General features: G+C 49.4%; 1 protein-coding gene across 1 annotated transcript; it reads right to left on the reverse strand.

The window, feature by feature from the left end:
- Nucleotides 1–1,781: 1,781 nt before the first annotated feature.
- Nucleotides 1,782–23,693, reverse strand: yjefn3 (YjeF N-terminal domain containing 3). The gene is made up of 6 exons (XM_037470183.2): nt 23,259–23,693; nt 9,825–9,933; nt 5,696–5,806; nt 3,397–3,510; nt 2,771–2,921; nt 1,782–2,538 (listed from the first exon to the last, which is right to left on the reverse strand). The coding sequence occupies exons 1-6, from the start codon at nt 23,324–23,326 to the stop codon at nt 2,342–2,344; spliced, it is 750 nt and encodes a 249-aa protein (XP_037326080.2). The 5' UTR covers nt 23,327–23,693; the 3' UTR covers nt 1,782–2,341.
- Nucleotides 23,694–24,695: the final 1,002 nt, after the last annotated feature.

A 24,695-nucleotide genomic window follows, 5' to 3' on the forward strand; every position in this document is an offset into this window, starting at 1 on the left:
TTTACTTCTAATAAAGTACCTTAACCTTTGATAATCGCTTGTATCAGTTTAAACTTGTGTTGAAACCATTTTTAGAGCGAGATTGGGCATGTAATGTAATGTGTGATAACCTACTCATTACACAGTCTCTATATTGTATTGTTTTAATGTCTTTGTTTTCAACTGGAAATGATGTGTTCCTGTCTAGAAGCAGATAATTAAGGAATAACAGAAGCCCCCCCCGGTGAGCGATGAAGACCACCTTATCTGGATAGAAAGTAAACATTTAATAGGAAAATAACGTGCACTTAACGTTCTGGCCTTTGGATGAGATCATTTGTTTATCTTTAAAAACCTTTTTTTCTAAATTGGTCTTTTTGTGTCTCGTAAAAAGGAAACTCTGTATTATTAAACTTCTGGCCTCACTCAACTAAATCTTATGAGTGCATTTCTTCTCCATGTAGGACTCTCTGTCTTTCGAATGGATATTACAATAAGTGCCACTGATGAATTATCGTAGAATACGTCAGTTCGTCGCTTAACGCGTCTCGTGGAAAAAATAAAACATTTTAAAAAGGAAAAGCCATCATCGAGCACCACGGGGTCGGCATTCCTTTTCCCTGACGTTTCCTCACCCACGAATTCTCACACTTGCACACGTGCATCAGTGCATCAGCGTTCGGGTGAAGCTCTTAAAACTCGGTCTGAGCACGCATGACCTCATCCGTGAACCTGCAGCTCCTTCTCGGTCTCGCGGAGGCCCCCCCCCCCCCCGCAGCAGCCCACGAGCTGGATGCTGAGCAGCCTCCCTCGTCGGCCCCCCGATCACACCTGTTTATGGCCTTCATTACCCGATCGGTTGGGAAGCAGTAAACACAAATAACTGCGTGCGTTCACATAAAAAATAAGAAGCTGGACCCGAAGCGCATGTTCAACGTGATCTCATCCCTGCTCGGAATATTTTTGCCGCTCGAGCAAACTTGTGTAAAAATTTGTTTTTTTCGACTTAATGTCATGTTATGGATTATGATTTGAATGCTGTGACTTTTTTTTAGACAAATTTAAAATCCGTAATCATTTGTTTTATTCATTTCAATGGTACAATTTTTCTTTTAGGGTTCAATGCTATGAAATTTCAGTGCTTTGATGTTTTTGTCAAAATTTAAATGTTAGGATTTTAATTAAATGCTATAACCTTTTTTGAAATTTTAATGTTTTTTCTTCAAATTTTAACGCTATGATTTTTTTTTTCACAATTTCAATTCTGTCCCTTTTTCTGATTTATTTTTCAGTTTTCAATGCATTGACTTTTTATTCCAAATTTCAATGCTATGACTTCAAAATTTCTTGCCCAGGACTTTTTTTTACGTTGTAATCCTGTGATTATTTAGGAATTCGAAAAAAGGAATTCTCTCTGTCTATTATTTTCGAAATTTGGATGGCTTGACTTTTTCCTCCAGATTTTGATGCTTTGACTTTTTTCCTCCAAATTCCAACGCTATGAGGTTTTTTTTTTAAATGACTTGCATCGCATTCTTTTGCCAGATGCCTTGCCATGATTTTTTTTTTCTGAATTCTAAGCTTTGACTTTTTCCCCAAATTTAAATGCTTGGACTTATTTTTTGAAACAATGCCATGACTTTTTTCAGTCTCAGTGGCAGCACTGTGTCTGCTGGACACAAGGTTAAAAAAAAAAAAGGGCTCCATGGAAACTGGGGGGTTTGGTCTGTGATCTCCGGTAGGTTTGTTCACATCCCATCTAGGAGCGTTACAGCCCTGCGGATTGACATGACGGAAACACAAAGGCTTCAGGATTTTTATTTTTTAATGACAACGAGAACTCTCCGGGCCTTTTGTAACCGCTAATGAATAAATTAAAGTGCAGGTTGACTAAAGTAACCCAACACTCAAACAGAAAGTTATAAATGGCCCCCATACACAACACTTAATCTCAGCAGCACATTTCAGTAGAAAGTGAAACGCAAAATCATCCGAACATGAACATTAAAAAAGTTTTGAAGAAAAAAACAAAAAACAACAACATCCCAGTGGTTAATAGAAAATTCATCTCTCTGATTGAACAGTTCTGTCTTTTGCAAAGTAACCAGTGTAATGCTACAGCTTTTACAAGTAGACTGACACAAAAACTCATGCCGTTGCCTAAAAAGACTCAAACCGGGGGCCCATCCTTCTAACTGCAGCTCAACAGCACATTCGGCCTTTAGGTGCAGCCGGACACAACTGAGCTGTTAAACATTAAATCACGCTAACAATCTATAAAATACAAAACAATAGGAGGGATCAACTGGACGTTTTAGAAATTGAGGAGTGGTCACTCTTGCTCTTATGCTTCCACCATACGTTACAACTCTACGAGGCAGTCTGTGCCGGGGTAGTCCGGGAGGTTAAGGTCGTATTTCTTCTGGATGTCGTAGGGCAGGAACCGTCCGGCTAAGAAATGCTTCCCAGAGAAACCTCTGGCGCACTTCTTTGGTGCCGTGAGTGAGATGAGGACTTCTGGGTTGATGCCGTCCTGACTCGGTTCCTCCACGTCCCAACCTGAGGAGGACCGAAGAGGAAGAGGAGGAGAGGAATTTAAGGCGAGGAGGGCTGTGATCATCTTTTTTTGGCCTGTTGTGCTGTTGTGTTATGTTTCCGGGGTACGAGGAGCTCACACCGAGCCGGCTGTTATTTTAAGATTTACCCTCCTCGTGGAGCCAAGGCTCCTGGGGAGCCGCCTGGAGGCACACTTGTCAAGTTGTGAGCCTGCAGCCTCCATGTCCACACTCACCTGAGGGCACATCCACGCTGGCAATGGGGATCTTGATCTGCTTGAGGGTGACCAGAATGCCGGGGTAGGGCTCTCTGAGGTTGGCACAGTCTGCATCTGGGCCCATCATGGCGTCGATCACCAGGTTGTAGGCATCGTTTATGAGCTGCACCTGAACCGATCGGATCTCAGCATGAATAATTGGAGGAGGGCATGTTGAGGGGTTGCATGATAAAAAGCAGTAAAGGAACGTAAATCGTAAAGATACTTTCACTTTAAAGGATCAACAATTAAGGAATTCATCCAATGCCGCAGTCGAAAACAGCAGGCGGATTGCGTCACATAAACCGGGCTAGCGGTTTACCTCCGTTTCCAGTCTTTGTGCTAAGCTAAGCTACCGAGCCTCCTCAGATCTTATGATATCTTACGCTCGTGCACAAGTGCCTGCTGTGCAGAAGCTGTGTTAAAGGAGTGTGTTTTGGAATTAGAATGTTTTTCCTTCTTAGTTGGTTCGATCCGTCCATGCACCGCTACCTCCTTCCTGTGTGAACGTTGACCCTCTTTTTAACACATCACCCCGACTTTCTTTACTCGTCGCGCGATAACGGCTGAAAACATGCGTTCGTTCTCCCGAGAACGCCGCTGACCTCCGTGGGGAGATAGGAGAGCGAGGGGATGTCCATCTTCTCACACTGGACGGTGAAGTCCTGGTGTAGACTCTGAGAGGAGCGTTGAGGGTGGTAGATGGTGGGCTCGTATTCCTGCGTGAGATCAGGCGGGCGGAGGAAAACAAGACAGAGAGAGAGAGACACGAAAGACGGGGGGGAGAAACACAAAAATAGAGAAAAAAGGTTACGTAATATTGACACGAAGGGCCTGTGATTCCCGCCAACAATGTGTTTGATCCATTTGGCCTGTGAAAACACTGAGGACAAGCGGGCCAGACGTTGTGGTTTTCTACGCTCTGTCTCCAGAATGAATACTTCCCTCATGGACCGGGAGCTGAGGGGAGCAGAAACCCAGACGCCCGCTGTAGAAGAGGTCCGGGATGTTCGGCAGGAAGCACCTGTGACCACGGACCTGCACGCCGTCTCAAACACACACAAGTCCTAAAACCAAACTGGGCGCTGTCCGTGTTATCCGGAGGGGGAGGGGGCGGGGGAGGGGGAGGGGGAGGGGGGGGCCAAATGTCACGGTGCATCCCGTGGCCCCAAAGGCTCATCCTCCAGGTGTAAACAAGCAGAAGCGGCTTAAAACGTATGGTGAGGTGACCTCGTCAACCCTTCGTCACACTAAAGGAACGGGAACGCGGGGCGACACAGAAACACGGTTTTCCACATCTGACAGGGTCACACTTCTTCTCCCCGGGGGAGGGGGGGGGGGGGGGGGGGGAAGGAGGAACACTTTGACATGTGACCAGTGAGTTAAAACACAGGGTCAGAATACGCCTCGATCCTCCGTTCCGGTGCCTGATATTTCAGACATGAAATATAATAATATAATAATGAAATGTCATCAGTTGGATGGTGATGGAAACGAGCCATGACAGTTGCAGACATAACCAGCCTTTGTGGACACGGGTGTCTTGGTGATGTAAGTTGGCCTGTTTCCCTGCATCGTTCATTCCTGTGTCTGATCTGGCTGTGTGTGTGTGTGTGTGTGTGTGTGTGTTAATGAGCATGTCCCGTGCATGCGTGTCTTCCTGCTGACAGGGATCACATCGCACCATGAAAATCACTCACAGTCCAAAGCATGTAATGGAGTTTCCGAGGGTAGAGTCAGACTTGTGTGGTCCGAGTCAGACGTGCTGTAGAGCGCATTCACTTGAAATAATAATAATAATAATAATAATAAAAAAGATGCTTTCAGAGGTCTGCCGATGGGTGAGAGAATCACAGGATACGAGGGGAGCAGACGGTGAAAACATTAGACACAAATACATCCAATCGTGTCTTATTGTTTTTCTGGATAAGCCCAACTCCTGGAATGTGAAATATATAAATCTCCCTCGGAGCGGACCTCTAACCTCGTGTCCTTGGCCTCGAGCAGAAGAAAAGACAGCGGGAAGAGAGCGAGAGAGAGAGAAGCTCCGCAGAGAGCCATCAGAGTCCATCCAACATGGTTTTAATAAAAAACTATCAATGCACAGTAAATCAAGCGTGTCAGAGACATGTGGTAAAGCGTGCAGAGGCATTCCGCTCTGAAGATCCCAAAAACACATATCCAACATTTCCCTTCCAACAAAGTCAACAGCATGGACTTCAGCACCGAGAACTGAAATGACCTGTGAGAAAGAGTCTCTCTTTTTTTGGTCCGGGTGTGTGTGTGTGTCTGGGGTGGGGGGGGGGGTTTATTCAAACATCAGTCTCAAAATGTCAGTCGGCGTGCGGCCCGGAGGCTCCGACATCTCGGCTCATGACATCATCAGCGTAAGAGGCAGACAGCTTTAACGAGAGTATCGCCGGCATGACATGGCGGCTGTCTGAGGGGCTGACGGGGTGGGGGGGGGGGGGGGCGCTGCTCACAGAAGCCCGAGAGGGACGCGTCCTGAATGCCGGTTTAATTTGAGTGTTTCCTAGGGTGACATCATCGGCATGACTCAGTCAGCACCACGCTTTGTTTTCCAATGGATTGTTTGCGCTGTGGTTGAATATAATAGCTGGAGGGGCGGGGGGTGGGATTATTGCTGCTGGCATTGATGGATTACTGCACAGGCCGAGGGGGGCAAACGTGTTCACCGACCACACGCTGCTCAAAGTGACGGGGAAGGGACACCAAAAAGACATGAACAAAGCTGCAAAGAAACGATTATAACATTTTTTTTTTTTTTAAAGGGTCAAAACAACGGCTCAACAACCTTCTGTTTGTACCAGAGGTGGTGGGGCCCTTTTTGAGGGGCCTTTTTGGGGGGTCTCGTACTCGGCTGCACTCTGTTGGGTCACTTACATACATGCGCAGGTGTCGGGCACACACCAGGCCGATGGAGCCGTTCTGATCCGGGCCGCAGATCACCAGCACCGTGGGCTGCTTCTTGGCCAGGGAGCCGAGAGGGAAGGCCTGGTCGGAGAGACAGAAGACAGAGAGAGAGAGTCAGATATCCTATTGGTCCAAGCTCATTAAAACAACCCCCGGCCGCAGTGGAAATAAAAAAAAATTTTAAAAAATCCCCCCGCGTGTCCTCACCGCGGGACGCTTCCGTGCGTGCGTGTAATGCGCTGCTCTGCAGCCAGCCGCCTCGCTCCCACAATCCCCTGTAAATCAGCCCGCACCTTCTTAAAAAGCAGCCCGGTATGCGCCGGAGGAACTGTCAACCTGAGTGGCTAATTTTCCATCTGCAACAGCTACCGAAGAGCCGAGAGTGTGTGTGTGTGTGTGTGTGTTCTCTTAGTAACGCGCATTACGCAAAGCCCCAGAGGTGCCTCCGTTTTTCCACGGGTTCTTCAACAAAGGTGTTCATGGAGCGTTTCTGCGGCGTTGTGCTCTAAGAGAGTGATTGTTCCTCGTGGGGAGGGGTCGCGGCTCCGTCCTCGTGCAAAGGTTGAACTCCAGGAGGCGGCCCGCGGTGTCTCGTACATTCAATCGGTTCCGTCACCATCCCGAAAATAGTCTGCAGCTCACCTCAGAAACGCTTTTAATCACAGGCGGAGAATGAGCTCCTCATAGTAAATACGTAGCTGGCCTCCTTTTTATGTGGGTTCTCATTGTAACTGTATATCACTGCAAACTAGGTCTTTTTTTAAAATATCCTGTAATTCAAGAGGTAGCCACACCATCATTTAAAAAAGCCCCCCCTCCGTCCATAAATGTTTTATTGTTCCCCGAGAGGATTAAGGAGTATTTAAGGGTTTACTTCAGCTTGTCGTATAAAGTTTGCTTATTGAAATTAGGAGCCTCTCCATCGTGGATCCTCGACCTCCAAAGTCAGGCCGCAATCCTTCCATAAAATCCGTTTACTTCCACTTCCACTAATGTGTCCAGACCAGGGGGAAGTTCACGTGGAGGAACGGGCCCATTACCCACATCACGCCTGCTGGGACACGACGAGACTCGGAGCGCATTCAAGAGAGCGATGGATCCAGGAGGGGAGACGTCAGCAGTTACCTCCATCATAACAGAGAGGGGGGGTGGGGGGGGGGGTCGATGGTAATATTAGGAGCGAGGAGCAGGGAGGGGTCGAGGGCCACAGAGTACAGACACATATCTAATGAGACAGAAGCTCTTAGTGAGTTTCACACAGTGAAATCTGATGTTAATCCAGCTGGGTTCATTTTAAGTGGCAGCTTCTGTGAATGTGTGTGTGTGTGTGTGTGTCATAATGTCAAGCACTGTGTTCTTAGCCTGCTCCCGAGAGGGGAACGCTAAGTGCAATTACTGCGACCAGCCATTAAAGGCTAAGCGCCTCTGACGCCGCCCCCCCCCCCCCCCTTCCCCCCCGACTGTCCTGTGACTCAAATAAAACATCCACGGAGTAAAAGAACAGGAGGAGTGAGAAGTATCCAATAATAATGGATCCAATGACTACGTGTGTTACCAAAGCGGATCTGGGGATCTTCTGAGGATCATCGCCCAGGTTTGACATGTGGTCTGACCTCCAAAAGAACCCCCCCAACTGGCGTTTTATGTTTTAAAAAAAAGAAAGCTAATGCTACTCCCTCAGATCCGTGAGTGACCAATAAGTCGCTCACACATTCCTCATTAGATCTTTATGATGAAGGAAATAAACGTCACTGATTCACAGCTTGTTCTCGTCTCCTGAAACGGCCTGACGCCCCCCCGCCGGAGGCCAACGCATCTGTCCCCGAGGCCAGCGTCCATTTCGGCCCGCGGGTAACGTGTTGCCGTGACGACGCAGCACTTTAAAGAGTGGCGTCAGGGCGAGGCGGAGCTAGCCCCGGTTGGTGTGGGGAACAAGTGACGCGTTAAATGAAGGGAGCCCCGCGTTTCAGAGCGTGAAGGTCAGAGACGCGTCGGTGGCATTGGTCCCGCCCCCCGGGCGCTGATTGGCTAATCGGTGCATTGGGCTTAGCCTGCGCGAGGTCTGGAGCTGGGAGAAAAAGGTCGAAACGCATTAAAGCTTCAGCCGCTAGTGATGACAGCCCGACTTCTTTCTACGGTTTCTAATGTCCAACTTTTATTACACAATAATGTGTTTTATATCAATATTTTTGAGACGGCTCGAACTGCCTTGGCAACAAATGATGTGCTTTCATGATATAATAATTTCGTATAAACAAGGTTTAACGATTCAGTCGTGGGTTAATAAACTTGTTGAAGTGTTTTCCAGATAGATATTTATGGTGTTTTTTTTTAAAAGTGCAGACAGATGGTTTGTTGCATCTGTTCAACTGGTTTGTGTGCTTTATTTTTTCCTTTTTTAAATCTGGTTGGGTCCATGCAGAAAAAAAAACGAGCCTTTTGACTTTTGTGCCAGAGGTTAAAATATAATTATTAATTCATTTATTGGTGTTGTCACAAAAAGGACGCGCAGACAGACAGTCTGGACCTGCTGGAACAGTTAAAGATTTACTTTACAAAAGACCGATAATCTATCTGGCAACCGGAGGTGTTGCTGCATGTGTGTGTGTGTGTGTGTGTGTGTGCGATCTCGTGCACATGCTCATTTGTGCGGTGTACTTTGGGAGGAGGTGGAACCCGACAGCCTGCGTCTCCTTCTGCTGTTATTTCCCCCTAAATAGCAGTGATGTCACGTAGAGCCCCCCCCCCCCCCCCCCCCCCCCCGACGGGGTGGTGTTTGTGCAGCGAGGCTGTGCGGCGGGCGGAGGGCCGGGTGGAGGGCTGATGGCGGTGATAATGGAGGGGAAGTGGATGCGGTGGGTTTGATCACACGGCCTCTGTGATGCCGCCACGTCGCCCCTTTTTTCGACTCCTCCTCTTTTCCCCCATTTGGCTTCCTTTAAGTTAAGTTTGGTTCGTGTTTTCTCACCTTGCAGCTTTGGTGGAACACTGTGTGGTTGTAGGGTTTAATAATTCCTATAAAATCAAAACACAATAGATGCATGAATGCAATAAGTCACACTTGGACAAACTGTGGTGAAACCCGCATTAACAGTTTCTTTGTTTGTAAAAGCTGCAAATACAATATTGACTCATTATCACCTTATAAAGTATATAGAAAACACATTTATTTACACCTCCAGCAGACAAACCGCAACATTACAATATGCTTTTGTCCCGTTCAGCTACTGCAAACCACAGATACGTTGTTTCATGAAAACATTTCCAAATGAGTGCTTTTCTATTCATGCTCTTTAAAAAGCTTTTGGCATTTCCTCAATTTCGTTTAAGTTCAGGCAACAAAACCAGTAGTTTGGGTTTAAGGGACGACGTCATGACTCAGAATGCGGCGCGTATCTGCACGTCTGTCTCTCTTCAGAGAAACAAGAAGGAACAGACACACACACACACACAGAGACACACACCGTTGGCCCGACACAGTCCAGACCACGGGGACCCCCCCCGCCCCAGAGGGGGCTTCGGGTGCTCTGCCCAGAGGTGAGCAGCTTCCAACGTTTGGAGGTTTAATGTCACAGAACGTTGGAACGTTTCCTCCTCACAATAATCAGACATCTCCGAGTGGAAGTTAATGCGAAATAGGAAAGTGTGAGCAGCAGCAGCAGCCGTGACCTTTGACCCCCCCTCCGATGGTTTGACACACAGCATTGCGTTGGTTTGAGGGTCGGAGGACTTCACGCCGAAAAGAAGCCATTGATTCAAAAAGAAATGGCATGATTCCTTGTAGTTGGGTTACTTTGTGCATCATTTGTTTTACTGTTTCAATACAAAGAAAGAGAGCAGCTGTAGAGAAGGAAAATCTCTTCAATTTATGGAAAACATCGCAAAATAGGAAAAAAGAATAGAAATGCTAGTTTGTAAGAGCGCACACACACACACACACAACATCACATTTAAAGGTTCATTTCACAACAAATAATAAATCTGCAATAAAAAAAAAAAATTGCATTTCTGCCTTCATGTTTTGAATGTTTCTGTTGAATGTTTCAAAATTACAAATTTGATAAGCTTTAAGCGGTGAAAATAGGGGGGGGGGACCCACCTTGGTGATGGCGAGGGCGCAGGCCTGCCCCCAGATCTCGATCAGCTGCTGCTGTCCGAAGCGGTAGTCCCTCAGGAGCTCCGTCTCGATCGCCGCTGCCTCCCCTTTGCTGCGGGACGCAAGGGACAAGAACGGCGTCGATTACAACATCGCCCACAGGGGGCGCCAAAACGGGACACCAAAAGAAGCACACAAAACATATATATATACAGTATATATATATATATATATGGGCCTACTGATTAAATATTAAAAGCGCCTGTCTTGTGTTTATATGGACACAACTTGATTGAGCATCAGCTATAACATTGTTAATCTAATCCTCCATCACATTGTCCTGATTGTCCCTCTGCGTCCTCTGGCTTCTCTCTGCATGTGACAGTGAGACTAATGATGCTTTATGCTCCCAGCATGAAGGTGTGTGTGTGTGTGTGTGTGTGTGTGTGTGTGTGTGTGTGTTTAAAGGCAGCAGGTGAGATGATGATCACCGTGAAGGTCTTCATTTGGTGTCTAATCCCGTTTCTTCGAGAACATGCCTTTCACTCTACAGACACCTGGTGGTGCTCACCGGTACTGCAGCGCAATGAGAAACCCTGACTGACTCTGTTGTATTATATCGAGTCCACTATAATGGAGACAATTAATCAGACTGGTGCCAACAAGACCAGATCAAAGTTACCGATGCACATGATCACTATTCGGCTTTTAACGAGCACCAACCGAACAGAGTCACTCTACTGCTCATTCAATTATCTACTCATGAAGCCAGACGCGGTTACGTACTTTACAGATTCATAAAATTAGACATTTGCATAAATGGAAGAGTAATAAAATAATCGCAGTCTTTCATTTAGTAGAAATACTGTCATCAAGCTCCACGGTTATTCAGCTCCCATTTACAGGAGCACCAATTACACCAAAGGAACGGTGTCTGAATATCTGGGTTTACGCTGTGTGTTTGTGTGTTTTTGTGTGTTTGTGGGGGGGGGTTTCTGTGTGTTTCTCTGCATGCGTGCAAATCGGAAAGCGCATGCATTCATTCCCTGCGTATTCTCTGTGCCGACAGTGTGATTACAGCTAAGCCTGCTCGTGCTCCTTTAATACGCTGCAGTGTATTTCCAAGTGGGGTTTCTGGCATTTACCTGAGCCGGCGGAGCAGCACCTAACCACCCCCCCCCCCACCTCCCCCCGGCTCCCCTCGGGGATGTTTCCTGAGTCCCTGTGACAAGTTGATCTTTGGAAAGTTCACGTGTTCCTTTAAATCGAGTCGAATTGATTTTACAGGGCGTTTCGTCGCATGTCGCCTCCAAAGCGGAGGGCCGGGAAAATCCGATTTGTGTAAACATCCTGAATGCGTCGTGGGCTGGTGGAGGACTCCCATTATCGCAGTAACAATGCTGCTGCTGCTGCTGCTGCTGAACCGCCACTTAACTATCCACCCTTTTACATCTGTGACGGAGCAAAGTGGCTGTGGGTGTACAGCCAGTGTGGACGAGGTATGTGTGTGTGTGTGTGTGTGTGTGTGTGTGTGTGTGTGTGTGTGTGTGTGTGTGTGTGTGTGTGTGTGTGTGTGTGTTTACGGGGCAGCTAGGAAAAGACGAGGGCTTGCGAGCTTCAGGCTGTGCTGCACCTGAGGCCTCGGGCTGCACAGCTGCCTCCCTCCCCAGGGGGGGGCGGGTTGATTTCCCCCATGCAACATGTCACGGGGCCCCCCGCGGAGCGTTACCTCCACCGCAGCGCCGCACGACTGAGATCACAACTGGCTTAATGAGTCTGTTTACCTTGCAATGAGATAAGATGAAATGAAACACTAATGGTCCCCGGGGGGGGGGGGGGGGGGGGGGAACCAGAAGAGACGAATAACAAGCATTTAGACAATAGGGCGCAAGTGCAAGCGCATGACGGAATGGAGGAACATGTGACGAGTGCAAACTGTGCGGTCCACAGGCGGAAGATAAAGCAACTTACAAACCTGTCTAATATAATACCCGCCCCCACGCCCCCCCCGCCACAAATCCACCCACAGAAAAGTAACACAAACGTGTTAAATTGAACGTGTAATGTCAGCCAACCAAACGCTGTGCATAGCCTGCAGCTGCGAAGCCTCCTCGCAGCATCACAGGAGGGACGAACGCTCCGACAACACTGGAAGTCAGGTTTTACGCCCCCTCCCTCTCACTTTGCCTCGTTTCCACCTTTGCAGGCTGCTCGCCGGGTGTGATTAGAATAACTCAAAGGGAAATATGCCAGTCAACATCTCTTTGTGGGCACTCCTGTGTTTTGCGATAATGGAGTCAGGGCCACGTTTAAGAGACGTCCGTTTCATTCAAAATACCAAAGAGCTCTCAACGTATAAGAATAAACATAAATCTGGGACATCGAGTCTCCCAAATCAAAGCGGATCCTCAAGAACAAATCGTCCCCCTCGAGACTCAACCGATGATACTTTGAACCTCCCAAGCAGGGATTTGGTGCTACATCACAAAACACGCTGTGATGTTTGCATTTTTCATGCATGTTTCTGCATTCTCCACAGTACCAATCTGTGACATTGACACATTCATTCACCCGTTGCTGTACGTCACACCGTGATTCGGCCTGAACGCGCTGCGCTGAGAGCGTTTGAACCTCGCAGTCGTTCCTCACGAAGAGACACGACGTGTAGAACCACCTCAGGATCAACACAGAGGAAACCAGCGCGTGGGTGCTGAAAACAGCTTTAGCTCCTGCCTACTGTTACTCACAGCCATGTTAACGTAAGGGCCCCCCCCCCCACAGTCATTTCACCTCACTGATGCTTTCTCCTCGCTGCTCCATTGCATCCAAATTTCATCATTTCGCCTCGGTTTACCCGCTCTCGTCTATTACCTGTCCCCACCTTCCTCTGCCGCCCTCCCCATCACACACGGCTCTGATGGAGGTCAGGCGGGTGTCGCAGTGATGCGGGTGTCGCAGTGTCGCGGCGATGCAGTGTTGTGGTTTTGCGGGTGTCGCAGTGACGCGGTGATGCGGGTGTCGCGGTGATGCGGGTGTCGCGGTGATGCAGGTGATGCGGGTGTCGCGGTGATGCGGGTGATGCGGGTGTCGCGGTGATGCAGGTGATGCGGGTGTTGCGGTGATGCGGGTGTCGTGGTGATGCGGGTGATGCGGGTGTCGTGGTGATGCGGGTGTCGCGGTGATGCGGGTGTCGTGGTGATGCGGGTGTCGCGGTGATGCGGGTGATGCGGGTGTCGTGGTGATGCGGGTGATGCGGGTGTCGCGGTGATGCGGCTGTCGCGGTGATGCGGGTGTCGCGGTGATGCAGGTGTCGTGGTGTTGTGGTGATGCGGGTGATGCGGGTGTCGCGGTGATGCGGGTGATGCGGGTGTCGCGGTGATGCGGCTGTCGCGGTGATGCGGGTGTCGCGGTGATGCAGGTGTCGTGGTGTTGTGGTGATGCGGGTGATGCGGGTGTCGCGGTGATGCGGGTGTCGCGGTGATGCAGGTGTCGTGGTGTCGTGGTGATGCGGGTGTCGCAGTGATGCGGGTGATGCGGGTGTCGTGGTGATGCGGGTGATGCGGGTGTCGCGGTGATGCAGGTGTCGTGGTGTTGTGGTGATGCGGGTGTTGTGGTGATGCGGGTGTCGCAGTGACGCGGTGATGCGGGTGTCGCGGTGATGTGGGTGTCGCAGCGGTGATGCGGGTGTCGCAGCGGTGATGCGGGTGTCGTGGTGATGCGGGTGATGCGGGTGTCGTGGTGATGCGGGTGTCGTGGTGATGCAGATGTCGTGGTGTCGTGGTGATGCGGGTGTCGTGGTGATGCAGGTGTCGTGGTGAGGCGGGTGTCGTGGTGAGGCGGGTGTTGCGGTGATGCGGGTGTCGCGGCGCGAGGCTGCGGCGCCGTTATTGAGCTTTGCTTTCAGCACTCGGGCGATGAATTCATCATTCATCTTTTCTTCCCCAGCTAAAAGGTTTTGATCACAATTTTTGCATCAAGCTGGCAGACAGCTAAGCACATGTCAGACATAGCCCAGCAGCTCGTACGACGTGCCAGAATGACCCCGCCGCCCCCCCCCCCCACCACCATTAAAACAAGATTATCAGTCAGCCTTCCCAGGTGTACCTGTGCAGCTCATTTTATACCTTTCATCTTCAGTCAAGACTCCCGGAGTGTGCCTCCAGGAAGCCCTGCAGCCTCCAGCTAAGAGACGATGTAAAGAGGGGGGGGGGGGGGGGCGGCATTGTTCAGACCTACTTTCGCCGGTTCAAATGAGAATAACAAACCACTGCGAGGAAAAACAAGAAACGCATTCAATGCCACGACTGCGCGCTATTTTAAACCACGCATCAACCATGGGGGAGTCAGACGAACATTAGACGCGCTTCATGTGTCCTTTGTGCATAATTGGATGGCCGGGAGGAGCAGGTGCCGCCGTGGTGAGAGTGTCTCGTAAACAGCCTCAGCCCCCCCCCCCCTGCCTCCATATGTTCCCGTTCTGGGTGCCCAGCATGAGGCCCCTTCATGCTGCTCAACTCACATCAAATCGCGGTGCCATGACTCACTTCAGGAATCATTTTCAACCGGCTTTAACTAGAAGAGACACAGAGAGAGAGACATTCACATCCGAGACGGCGTCTACCGGAGCATCGTTCTTTCAAATCAGCCTTAATCCGTTTAGCCGTCTTGCTCATGCTCCCCCATATCCGGACGCTCCCGCGATGATACCAATCAGCGGCTCCCGCCTCTCGCTCCCAGAGCTCGCTTCGTAGCCCCCCCGGCCCCCGCCAGGCCGCCGACGGACCGGTGCACGGGGCCCCGTTCAGCCGCGGGTGTCATCACTTCCCGCGTGTTTCCGGTGGTGCCGGTGCTTAAGCATCGTTCCTTCCAGGACATCCATCGATCACCTCCGCTGGAGGCCGGGGAACAGCCGGCGTTACTAAATGCGAGCCGCGTGGTGTCTCCTCCCACCGCGCGCAATGTTTGCCGCGCGAAATCCATTTAGAATTTCTATGGCGTTCTTTGCAGCCAGCGGATGGCGGCCCCCATCTGTAAGGTGACCTCATTCTCCTCCCCAGTGTGCCGCTTATGGATTGCCCGGGTGCCATGGCAACAACGCGTCAGTCTCACAGAGAGCATGCTAGAATAAAAAAATAAAAATAAATGATGCCTCTTAATATCCATACAGCAACTCACTTACTCATCTGAGCCACATTACTGATGATTTTTTTTTTTTTTTAAAGTCTATAAGTATTGAGAAGAAGCATCAATCGTCAACCATCTACAATTGCTGCCAAGTAGATATCGAGCAATTTGGTACAAAAATATGACATTTCATGTGTCGCCTTAGGGATGCTGTCGTCCGGACATCGAAACCTTGCCAGCTCACGTAGCTGAGCAGAGAGAGTCGGACATTTAGGAAACATCCAAACGGTCACTGAAAATGCGGGTCAGGTGGCATCATGCCGTGAGGCCTGTCCTAGATTTGTCTGCAATAAACAAACATATATATATATATATATATATATATATATATATATATATATATATATACCTGGGGGCTCATTAAAGTCCGAAGATATCGCAAGAAAGACCTTTATTGCTCCTCAGCGCATGTAATAAAAAAATAAAAAAAAGAGGAAACTGAGCAAATAGAGATGTGACTATTCCGGCAGCCCGGCTGAATAAGTGAAGGAGAGATGCAGCAACAAGGCATAATTAGGGACCGCTGAGATACAAAGGCTGCATAATGAAAGCCTGCCACGACAATCTTCGCCGAGTGTGTGGCTGATTAAATGTTTTTCTCAGGGCCCCCCCACCCCCCTCCCCCGTTTCGCTGTGGTTACGTGGATAATGTCAACTGGGGAACCGATAGCAGAGAACGTCGAGGATGAACATCACGGCGTTTTGCCGTATTTCGGGTCGGACCCGTAATCCGGCGGGTGGTTGGTTGGTTGGTTGGTTGGGGGCCACGGAGCCGAGGATGTGTATCACAGGGGGAGAGGGAAAGATGCAACAACACAACACGTATCCCATTCATGACAACAGGCATTTACAGACACATTGCCAGAGCCAATAAATAATGGAAGTATTGGGAGCTTGAGTGAGAAAAATGAACTTTTCAAGTATCGTTTAGAATGTATTAAAATAAGAGAGCCACAGATACACTACTCAAAGCAGTTCAATGGAAAGCATTGTGGTAACTCAACAGCCTGCAGTATGCATGCGAGTGTGAAGAGAGGACGGGTTGCTTTTATTTCCCCTTTTTTTTTTTTCATTCTTGCTTTGTCACAGAAGTCTGTTTCACCGCCGCTAATAGGGAACCTAAACATGTCTTTAACGTGGTCTCACACACACACACACACACACACACACACACACACACACACACACACACACACACACACACACACACGGGATGGATCTCGATCCGGGGCGTTACAGCCGCCCAAGTCGTTACCACGGCAACCGATGCAGATAGCAGATGGGTCGGGGACGCCTGGATCCCAAAAAAAAAAATCGTATCTGCTTGCTGCCAAAGTGAAAACAATCCGTCTCATGGATCTGAGGAACGCGTCGCTGTGTGAACCGAACTCGGGTGTCAAGACACCATCGTAACAAAAGATAATGCACGAAATAGTCCAACACAGCCGTGTGTGATGTGTGATGGTTACCAGCGAGGTTTTTTCCTGTTGTTGAGGTTCAAAAAGGTTGCCCCCCCCCCCCCCCCGAGAGCCACGCGGGGGAGAAAAACGGCAGATCTCAGCTCAATTTAAAGCACAACAGCAGCAAGGAAGAAATAATCAGCAGACATGGAGACTTCAAACCAGAGAGCGACGCCACAATTAAGGTGTTTCCATCTGCTGAAGTGGGGCAGGGGCAGAGAGCGGGGGGGGGGGGGGGTCAAAGCTGTCAAAGGAAGAAAGGCAGCAAAAAAGGGCCATTTATTTATGATTGTATTTTCTGTTCCATTCTGAAGTCAACCTGAAACCACCGCACACTCTAATCCAAACGAAGGCCCTACTTCTGCAGCAGTTCTCCTCCCGACATCTCACCACGTGAACGGTTTCCGTGCTCAAATCCCCTGAACGACTCCGGCCGGCGTCCCGTACAAAAGGCCCGGTCTGCATCCTGCTCGGAGCGGCCCTGCTGCCAATGAAGAGGGAAGGACGGGAGACTCCTGAGGCGATAACAGGGGAGGACAAAGAGAGAAACGGAAGCTTCTGCTGCTGAAAACCCTGCAAAGCGTTCTTTGAACTCCCTCCGCATAAATTAAAACCGCTCTCTTTCTACTCAACCAGTCTGAGTGTGTGTGTGTGTGTGTGTGTGTGTGTGTGTGTGTGTGTGTGTGTGTGTGTGTGTGTGTGTGTGTGTGTGTGTGTGTGTGTGTGTGTGTGTGAGAGGTTTCTCCTCTTTCCCCTCTGCAAACCACAGGGACATCTTGCTGAGGGAGAAAGGCGGGCGGGTCAACGGGAAGGCAATTAGTGCCGCACAGCCGCGCGCTCCTTAATGAGCCTCCAAGGCCTCCCGTTCGGCCACAAGCCTTCACACAAAGACAGCTTTTGTTTCTGAGAAACAACAACAACGCCGCCGCCGCCGCCCTCGCTCGCTCGCACCTGCACGGGCGCACGCACGCATGCCGACACAGGCTGTGCATAATTGATGAGCGCAGCGGTGGGAGGGAACCACCAGAAGGGCCATCGCATCCAAACTGGCATTCTGCCGACCTTTCGCAGCAACATCGGGATGCGTGTTTGCAGGCGCGCACACGCGGCGTCGGGGGGGGGGGGCAGCTGTGACCTCCGGCTGCCAATGGCACAGGCTCCGCTGCACTGTGGCACTTGTGGCATTTCCCAAACATTAGAAACAGAATGTCACACAAGCTGCACAGCCCGGGGAGCCTGGAAGGGGGTACACACACCCTGTGTGTGCGTCATGCACACATGCCACTTGTGCGTTTGTGTGGGTGTGTACAGTCAAGCCCTCTCACCTCCCTCTAAAAAGATTAGGAGGAGAAAGAGCAACAGCAGCAGGAGCAGAAGGAGGTGCTGGTGTGTGAGAGGCCCACCACAGAGGTGTGATGTGGAGGATGCTGGGGAGCGTGCGCACACACACACACACACACATACACACACACAGCGGGTCATCTATCGACACTGCAGCACGTTCAAGACATGAATTGGGAGAATCGCCACGTAGCGAACGCCGCTTTAGCTGCTGTGATCTCGTCTCATCGTTCATTAGTTAGTGAACTTTTTCATACCTCAATTATATTGTGGGACTTCAATAAGCTAAATATAGCCAAAAGCCCAGAAGCAAAGTCAAAGCAATTATGCACAGTCGAAAGCCACTGACCCTTAATGTGCAATATAAAATATTAAGAACAGCGGTTTTATAATATTAATATGCGCAACTGAATTGTTGAACACTATTAAATCTCATTACCTCGACCCTCAGCGTGGACAGAAACTAATTCAACTTTCCTCCCTCTCTCCCCACAAGTCTCCTTAAGGCAAGAGGAGGCTCAAAGACACCTGACACCTGTAAATGTTCAAATCAAAAAGTAAAGAAATCCCGAGGCCCTAAAGGCCAGACCTCTGGGCTCCATATTTACTGATCACAGTGAGCCCACAGGAAGGAAAAGAACGTACCCATCAAACCACAAATGTAGACGTTTGGTTCTGACAATAAACAAAGACCAGACGTAAAATCATTAGACCCCTTTTGTCTTTTGGGGCCTTCTTTCATTTCCATCATCTCGGTCCAGAGGTCACAGGGGATGACCCGGACGCTTTGTTGCCCGATTGGGCCTCCATGCCAGCGAGATGCGACGTCCGATGTATCCAAGCTTTGAAGGAAACTTAATCAACACATAACTATGAAGCGGATTCCATTGTTCCATTTTTGCCCCGTTATCATTCTGTGAACGGCATCATCGAGCGACACGCAACACGAGTATTTACAGCGACAATCGGGACTCAGCAGAGCGAGACAGCAGACCCGATTACCGACAATTAGAGGAGGCCTTCATGGCTGCACCAAAACATGCCATTTAGCTCGCAGAACCTCGAAAGCCAAAACGAGGTTCTGCTTTTAAATTAAGAAACGAGAAACAGGAAGTCCCTAAAAGAAAAAGACACCACCCGGCACGTCTAAGCCACCCTTTGTTTCTATGGCAACTGGCAAGGAAGCTGATGTGGGTGACAAGTGGGAATAGACACCACCTCCACATCTGGATCTTATTGCCTGTTTTCTTCCCATCGTTTTTCCTCCTCCCTCGTTTTTTTTGGGATGTTCTGCACCTCTTCTCCTCCTCCCCCCCATGGATTTCCTTTCAGTGGACACGCCATGAGGCGAGCTGCTAGTGGGCATCGCTCCCATTCTGTCACCATGAGAACCCTCTCCACTCACATTCCTCAGAATAGCTCCGCCCACGAGGGGTTCAGAAGAGCAGGGAGATGACCGACCACACACACACACACACACACACACACAAGTCACGTTTGCATGATTATTAAATATATAATATTTCTGACCTGAGGGTATCTAACTATGGAATTAGTTAAAACTCTTCTTAAAACGCACCTCTTTGGCTTTTAGCACTACGTAGGTTGTTGATTTTATGTGCACAGATATTTTATCTTATTGTGTTTATTTTATTGTACAGCACTTTGGGAACCTTTGTGTTCATTTAAGCGGTGCTTCATAAATAAAAACTGATCTCATCCCAAAATCTAAACTTCCTCTCCAGGTAGAACAAGCCAACAAGGCTTTTTAGGTTTAAATAGACACCCAAAAGGCCGGGAACGGGGAGGGTGGGGTGGGGTGGGGGGGGGGGGGGGGGGATGATGAGCCGCGGGGTCTTCTCAATGCGTTGCCGTGGAGACGTCGGATGATTAAAACCGTTGGACCCTCAGTCTCTCTCTGTCTGGTGGCCGGCTCTGTGGCTCGATGGATTCCTTCCAGGAGGAACGTCCCACACACGGAATAATGCATTTCTGACATTAATCTCTCACTTGGTATCAATTATTCAAACCCGAGACTGGATCCCTTGCTGGGTTTAAAGGCACTAATGACGTGTTCAGAGAAATCCTCTGTTTGAGATGTTTTCTTTGATATTGCAGTGAATCCCTTCGCCCCTTTAATTGGAGCCTGTTTGAGAGGCGGTGAGGAGGTCTGGAGAGTTACTCAAAATCACCAACCCAAGACAGAAGGTGACAGTTTAAGCAATCAATTTTTTTTTTTTTAAACCTTCATTGTCTGAACTCATCCCTCAGTCTTTTCTTGTCAACTTTATGAATATCTCACATAAACAAACACATCTTTGCTGGTCTTCATATTCATCCGGATATAAACAAAAAGGAAATAAGGGAAATAAGGGTTACACTATACGCTGTGGTTCTAACCCTTAACCCCCCCCCGCCAGCGCACTCATGCTCCCGTTTCCCCACAACGCACACAGACACACACAATGTGGGGGCCTTATGCAATGACCTACCTGACCTTTAAGTAACTTAGCAACGTCGCAGAGGCAACCTTTGCTTGTTGCTAGGCAGACACAGGCGATGAAGAGGAGCCCGTGAGTGCAGTTGTCCGCACGCACACACACACACACACACACACACAAAGACACACACGTAAAGAGCCTCTGATGGAAGCACAATAAGTTTGTAATAAACACTTTGGATGTAAAGATGCGTTTTGTTTAATAGCGAATAGTTTAATAGAAAATAAAGCGTATCACCTGTAATATAAGCAAAAATGACTAAATATAGAGTATAAAAAGATCCCAGGGACGCAGCATAATGGCTTAATTGAGGCCTACGGGGGAACCTGTCAAATGAAATAATGGCGTGTGTCACTAATAACGTGCTCCGTTTCCCCGAGTCCAATAAAAGCCTCTGACATGGCCGGGAGTCCTGAGGAACAACTTAGAAGAGCAAAAGAGACCTGAAAGACTGCAGAATCAGCCTCCACGTGAAGTAGAGTCAGCTGGAGTGAGTGGTGCACTTGTTACCTGTTGTGTGTGTATTGTGTACACACGATGGGGGGGGGGGGGGGGAGGGGGAGAAACACAACACAGGTTCAAGGCTGTGATAAAAAGAGGCTAAACACTTGACCTCTTCTGACCCCGTCCTGCCAATTTAAAGCCCAAATGATTAGAAAATCTGAGGTGGTTTCTCGCTCTTCACCGCCCGTAATAATCAGTGCACCTTCATGCAGACGCACACACACACACACACACACACACTTAACAACAAAAAAAAAAAAACCAGAGCGAAGATAAACGAACCTAATTGGCCCCTCGTTCATTTTCAGCCCACAGAACAGCTCGACCTTTCGGGTCGCCTCCATTCTCCCCTCAAGCCGCCTCGAGCCGAGAGAAAAACTCTTTTCTTCCCGAGTGAGTCGTTTTAAAACGTTTAAAACGGAGGCACCTCGGAGAGACACCATTGTCCCTTTAATAACAATAACAAATCTCTCCAAAAAAAAAAAAAAAGGTTCAATGAGGAGATAGTGGCTGATAATCAAAGTCTTTGCTCAGCCTTCCTCCGATGGCTCTGGTGTGTTATTCATTAACAAAAGGCCGCTGCCTGGAGACGGAATAAAACCGGATTTTAACCGGTTTTGCTGCTTTAGATCTTGCGGTCGGGTAGATTAAAGCACAAGCTGAAAGGAAGGGAGTTTAAAACCACACCAGAGATTAGATCGATGAGACAGATACTTGATGCTCGGGTATCCCTCCCCCCCCCCTCCCTCCACCTCTCAGCCCCAATCTTTCCTTTGGGCCTATAAATAAGTACCGGCGCTGCCACGCCGGGGAAGGGGGGGGGGGGGGGGTACGGGGGGCGAAGCCCGGTCTGCGTCGTTGCCATGGGAGACGGCGAAGTCGGCCGGCTCCAGGTGCGGCGGACAAAAGGAGGAGGAGGTCAAGTCACTTTCCCCTCTCACAGGTGGAATCGTGTGGGTTTTAAACCCTTGTGACACCCGAGTCGCTCCGAAAACAGAAATATCTTTAAAAGGCTCCTTATTTTCTGTCGTTATGGACACAACAGAAGCAGCTCTGTTGGAACCGGAGGCCCAAACGAAATCATCATCCACATCAGCCCAACAGCTGGAGAGATGGGGGACCAACCGCCGTGTGATCCCCGTTCGAACGGTTTCGCTTAAGGCTACGGACCAAGACTCACAGAGTCCCATCTCTAAGGATCGCCGGGCGCCTTGTGTTCGGTTGGAGGCGTCACGCAGAGCGAGGCATGCTGGGAACGTGGCGCTCACACAGGGAGACAGCGCGGCTGTCGCGGATTTGGGATTTCACGCATCAACCGGATCGGTTTTTTTATCCACACAAGAACATCGGATGGTTGAGCAGGTTTATATCGCAGCGTCTCCAGGGGGGGGGGGGGCAATGTCATTATCTCCCCTGGGTGCTTCTTTACTCCCCCCCCCCCCCGCCCCTCACCAGGCATACAGTTCTAGACAGTAATCATCTTGTCTCATTTACTTTCTTTGCCAAATCTTTTGCTTTTAACAAGTTGCCATTCAACAGTCTGCTGGATACTGATTGGCTACAGCCCAATTTAAAGAGAGAATACATAAAAAGCACAAGGGAAGTGGTTACAATGGTGAAAACACGTCGATATGTTGTTGGGGGTGATGGCTGCATGACCCCACCCCACACCCCCCCCCCCCCCCCCCCCCCCCCTGAATCGAGAGCACCAATCAAGGCGCAGAGATGGATGCAAATGACCAAACACTCAGGAGAATCCTTCATTTTAAGAATTTTTAAAAAAAGCAGACAAACATTCATGCATTTCTCTTCTTAATCATGAACTTAACAGTTAAATCCTATGTACCCGATTTCCTAAAATCCCTAATTTGTGGAGCTGCTGTTGGAGCTGCGTGCTAGAGGCTGTGCACTCATGCATGCCGGAGTGCATTCTGTTATTGGAATTTCTAAGTGCAGATTCATCTACGTGCACGTGTGTGCGCACGCACAACTGGCGCAGTTGGGAAAAACTACCCACCTGTCTCCATTCTAACCTCAAGACCCTTCGCGCCCCCCCCCCCCAGAAGACACTCGCCCCTTGGATGATTGTCCGTGTCCGTGATAATTCCAATTAAACGCAGCCCACGGATTCAATGAGAGCTCGTATCTAGAATTCAATTTGAGGCTTCAGTGGAGAGGAAAGAAGCTGGGAAGGAAATTCAAGTAGAGTTTGAGGTTTTTTGGGGGGGGGGGCAAGGTATTTTTTCTGCTACTGCCATCATCGTCATCAAGCACGTCGGCTTAAATATTAAATAATTGATATATCTGTTCCTCCCTTTGGCCTGTTTTCCCTCTGATTCAAACGGAATGCCAGATGAAGACTCTCTGGGGGGCAACACGGTGAACCAGACCCCCCCCCCCTCCCCTCCAGTGGATCCCGGTCCTTCCGAACCGACGTGCACGCCTACCTGAGGTAACGCAGCGGTTCGATGGTCTCAGCCTCCGCCTCCGCAGAGCTCTGGTTCATCTTGTCCATCCCGGGTGTCGCTTCTTTAGGGGTTGTTTGTTGCTGTTTGTTGCGGTTTGTTTGTTGTTGTTGTTTTTCTCCCACCCGGCACGAACTCTGCAAACGTGGGGAAGGGTGAGCCGATGCGTCCGAGGGTCGGATCCCGCGCGCGCACGCCGTCTAACCTCTTTATCCTGGGGACGAGCCGAGGATGTAAATGGTCTTTCTCCCTCTTGATTGGTTCCGACGCTGCAAGCTAATTACCGGCGGGCTGCGCGCACGCACGCACGCACGCACAGAGAGAGAGAGAGGGAGAGAGAGAGACAGTGTCTCTGAATAATGCCTCTCAATGTCTGTCTCTCTCCCACCGTGGACCAAGATCGTCCTCTAATAAAACCAGCCGGCTCTGGGAATCAGCTGCGCTCACTGGGAGGGGGGGGCGGCCAATTAGGAAGCAGGAGGCAGGGAGCTCGCCAGCTGATTGGCTCAGGCTGCCTCGATCATAGGTGTTCACTCCCCGCTGTCCCAAATTCCCCTCTCCTCTCTCTCTCTCTCCTCTCTCTCTCTCACGCTCCCTTGATGGAGAGAATCTAGACCAACAATCAGAGTGATTGACACCTCTCATTTCGTGGGTGGTTTAGGGGGGGGGGCGCTAAGGAGTGGAGTGACAAACAATAGCCCACTTTCTTCTATTACAGTGGCGCTCTCGCCCCCCCGTGTTTGTGTTCACATTAAATCTCTTTACCGGACTAACTGTTAAGTCCGAGAATTTATATTACATAAAGATGAGGGTCTAAATCCTTGTTTTCTTTCTGCCACAATACGCAAACCGGTTGAGATTAAATCCCTGTGAGGTTTTTAGGGAAGCGGAACGTGGCGCACTCGGCCGCCTGGCGGCTGCAACGTGCTACTGCAGCTCCAAGACTCCGACCATCAGGAGGCCCACGTGCACATCATCAGTTTAAAGGCACGACTGGTCAATGCTCCTCCTCCATCACACACACACACACACACACACACACACACTTAAACTATTTGGGCCGGCTGTGATTTTGCAGTCAGATCATTTAACAGCGAATTAGTGAGCGCGCCTCCTCCTCTGCATCTAATGTGTTTTTCCATTGTGGCCTTACAGGCTGGCGGTGATGTACATGCACTCACTTATGCAGCCACGGCCTGTGACACGTAGCTACGTCACTAATGACGTCTTTTAAGTGCTTAACAGAATCACATTATGCAGCCAAGGGTCCACACACTCACAGCTCAGCTGCTATTGGTCTACCTGGAAAGGAAGACTAGAACACTTTGATTTATTCCAGGAAACAAATCATCAGAAAGGAGTTGTTGTTGTTGTTTACAACATTCATGGCACATTCTTTTTCATGATCATCGGCTTCAA

The sequence above is a fragment of the Pungitius pungitius genome, chromosome 7 (assembly GCF_949316345.1).
Source record: "Pungitius pungitius chromosome 7, fPunPun2.1, whole genome shotgun sequence".
In the NCBI taxonomy this organism is placed as follows: domain Eukaryota; kingdom Metazoa; phylum Chordata; class Actinopteri; order Perciformes; family Gasterosteidae; genus Pungitius; species Pungitius pungitius.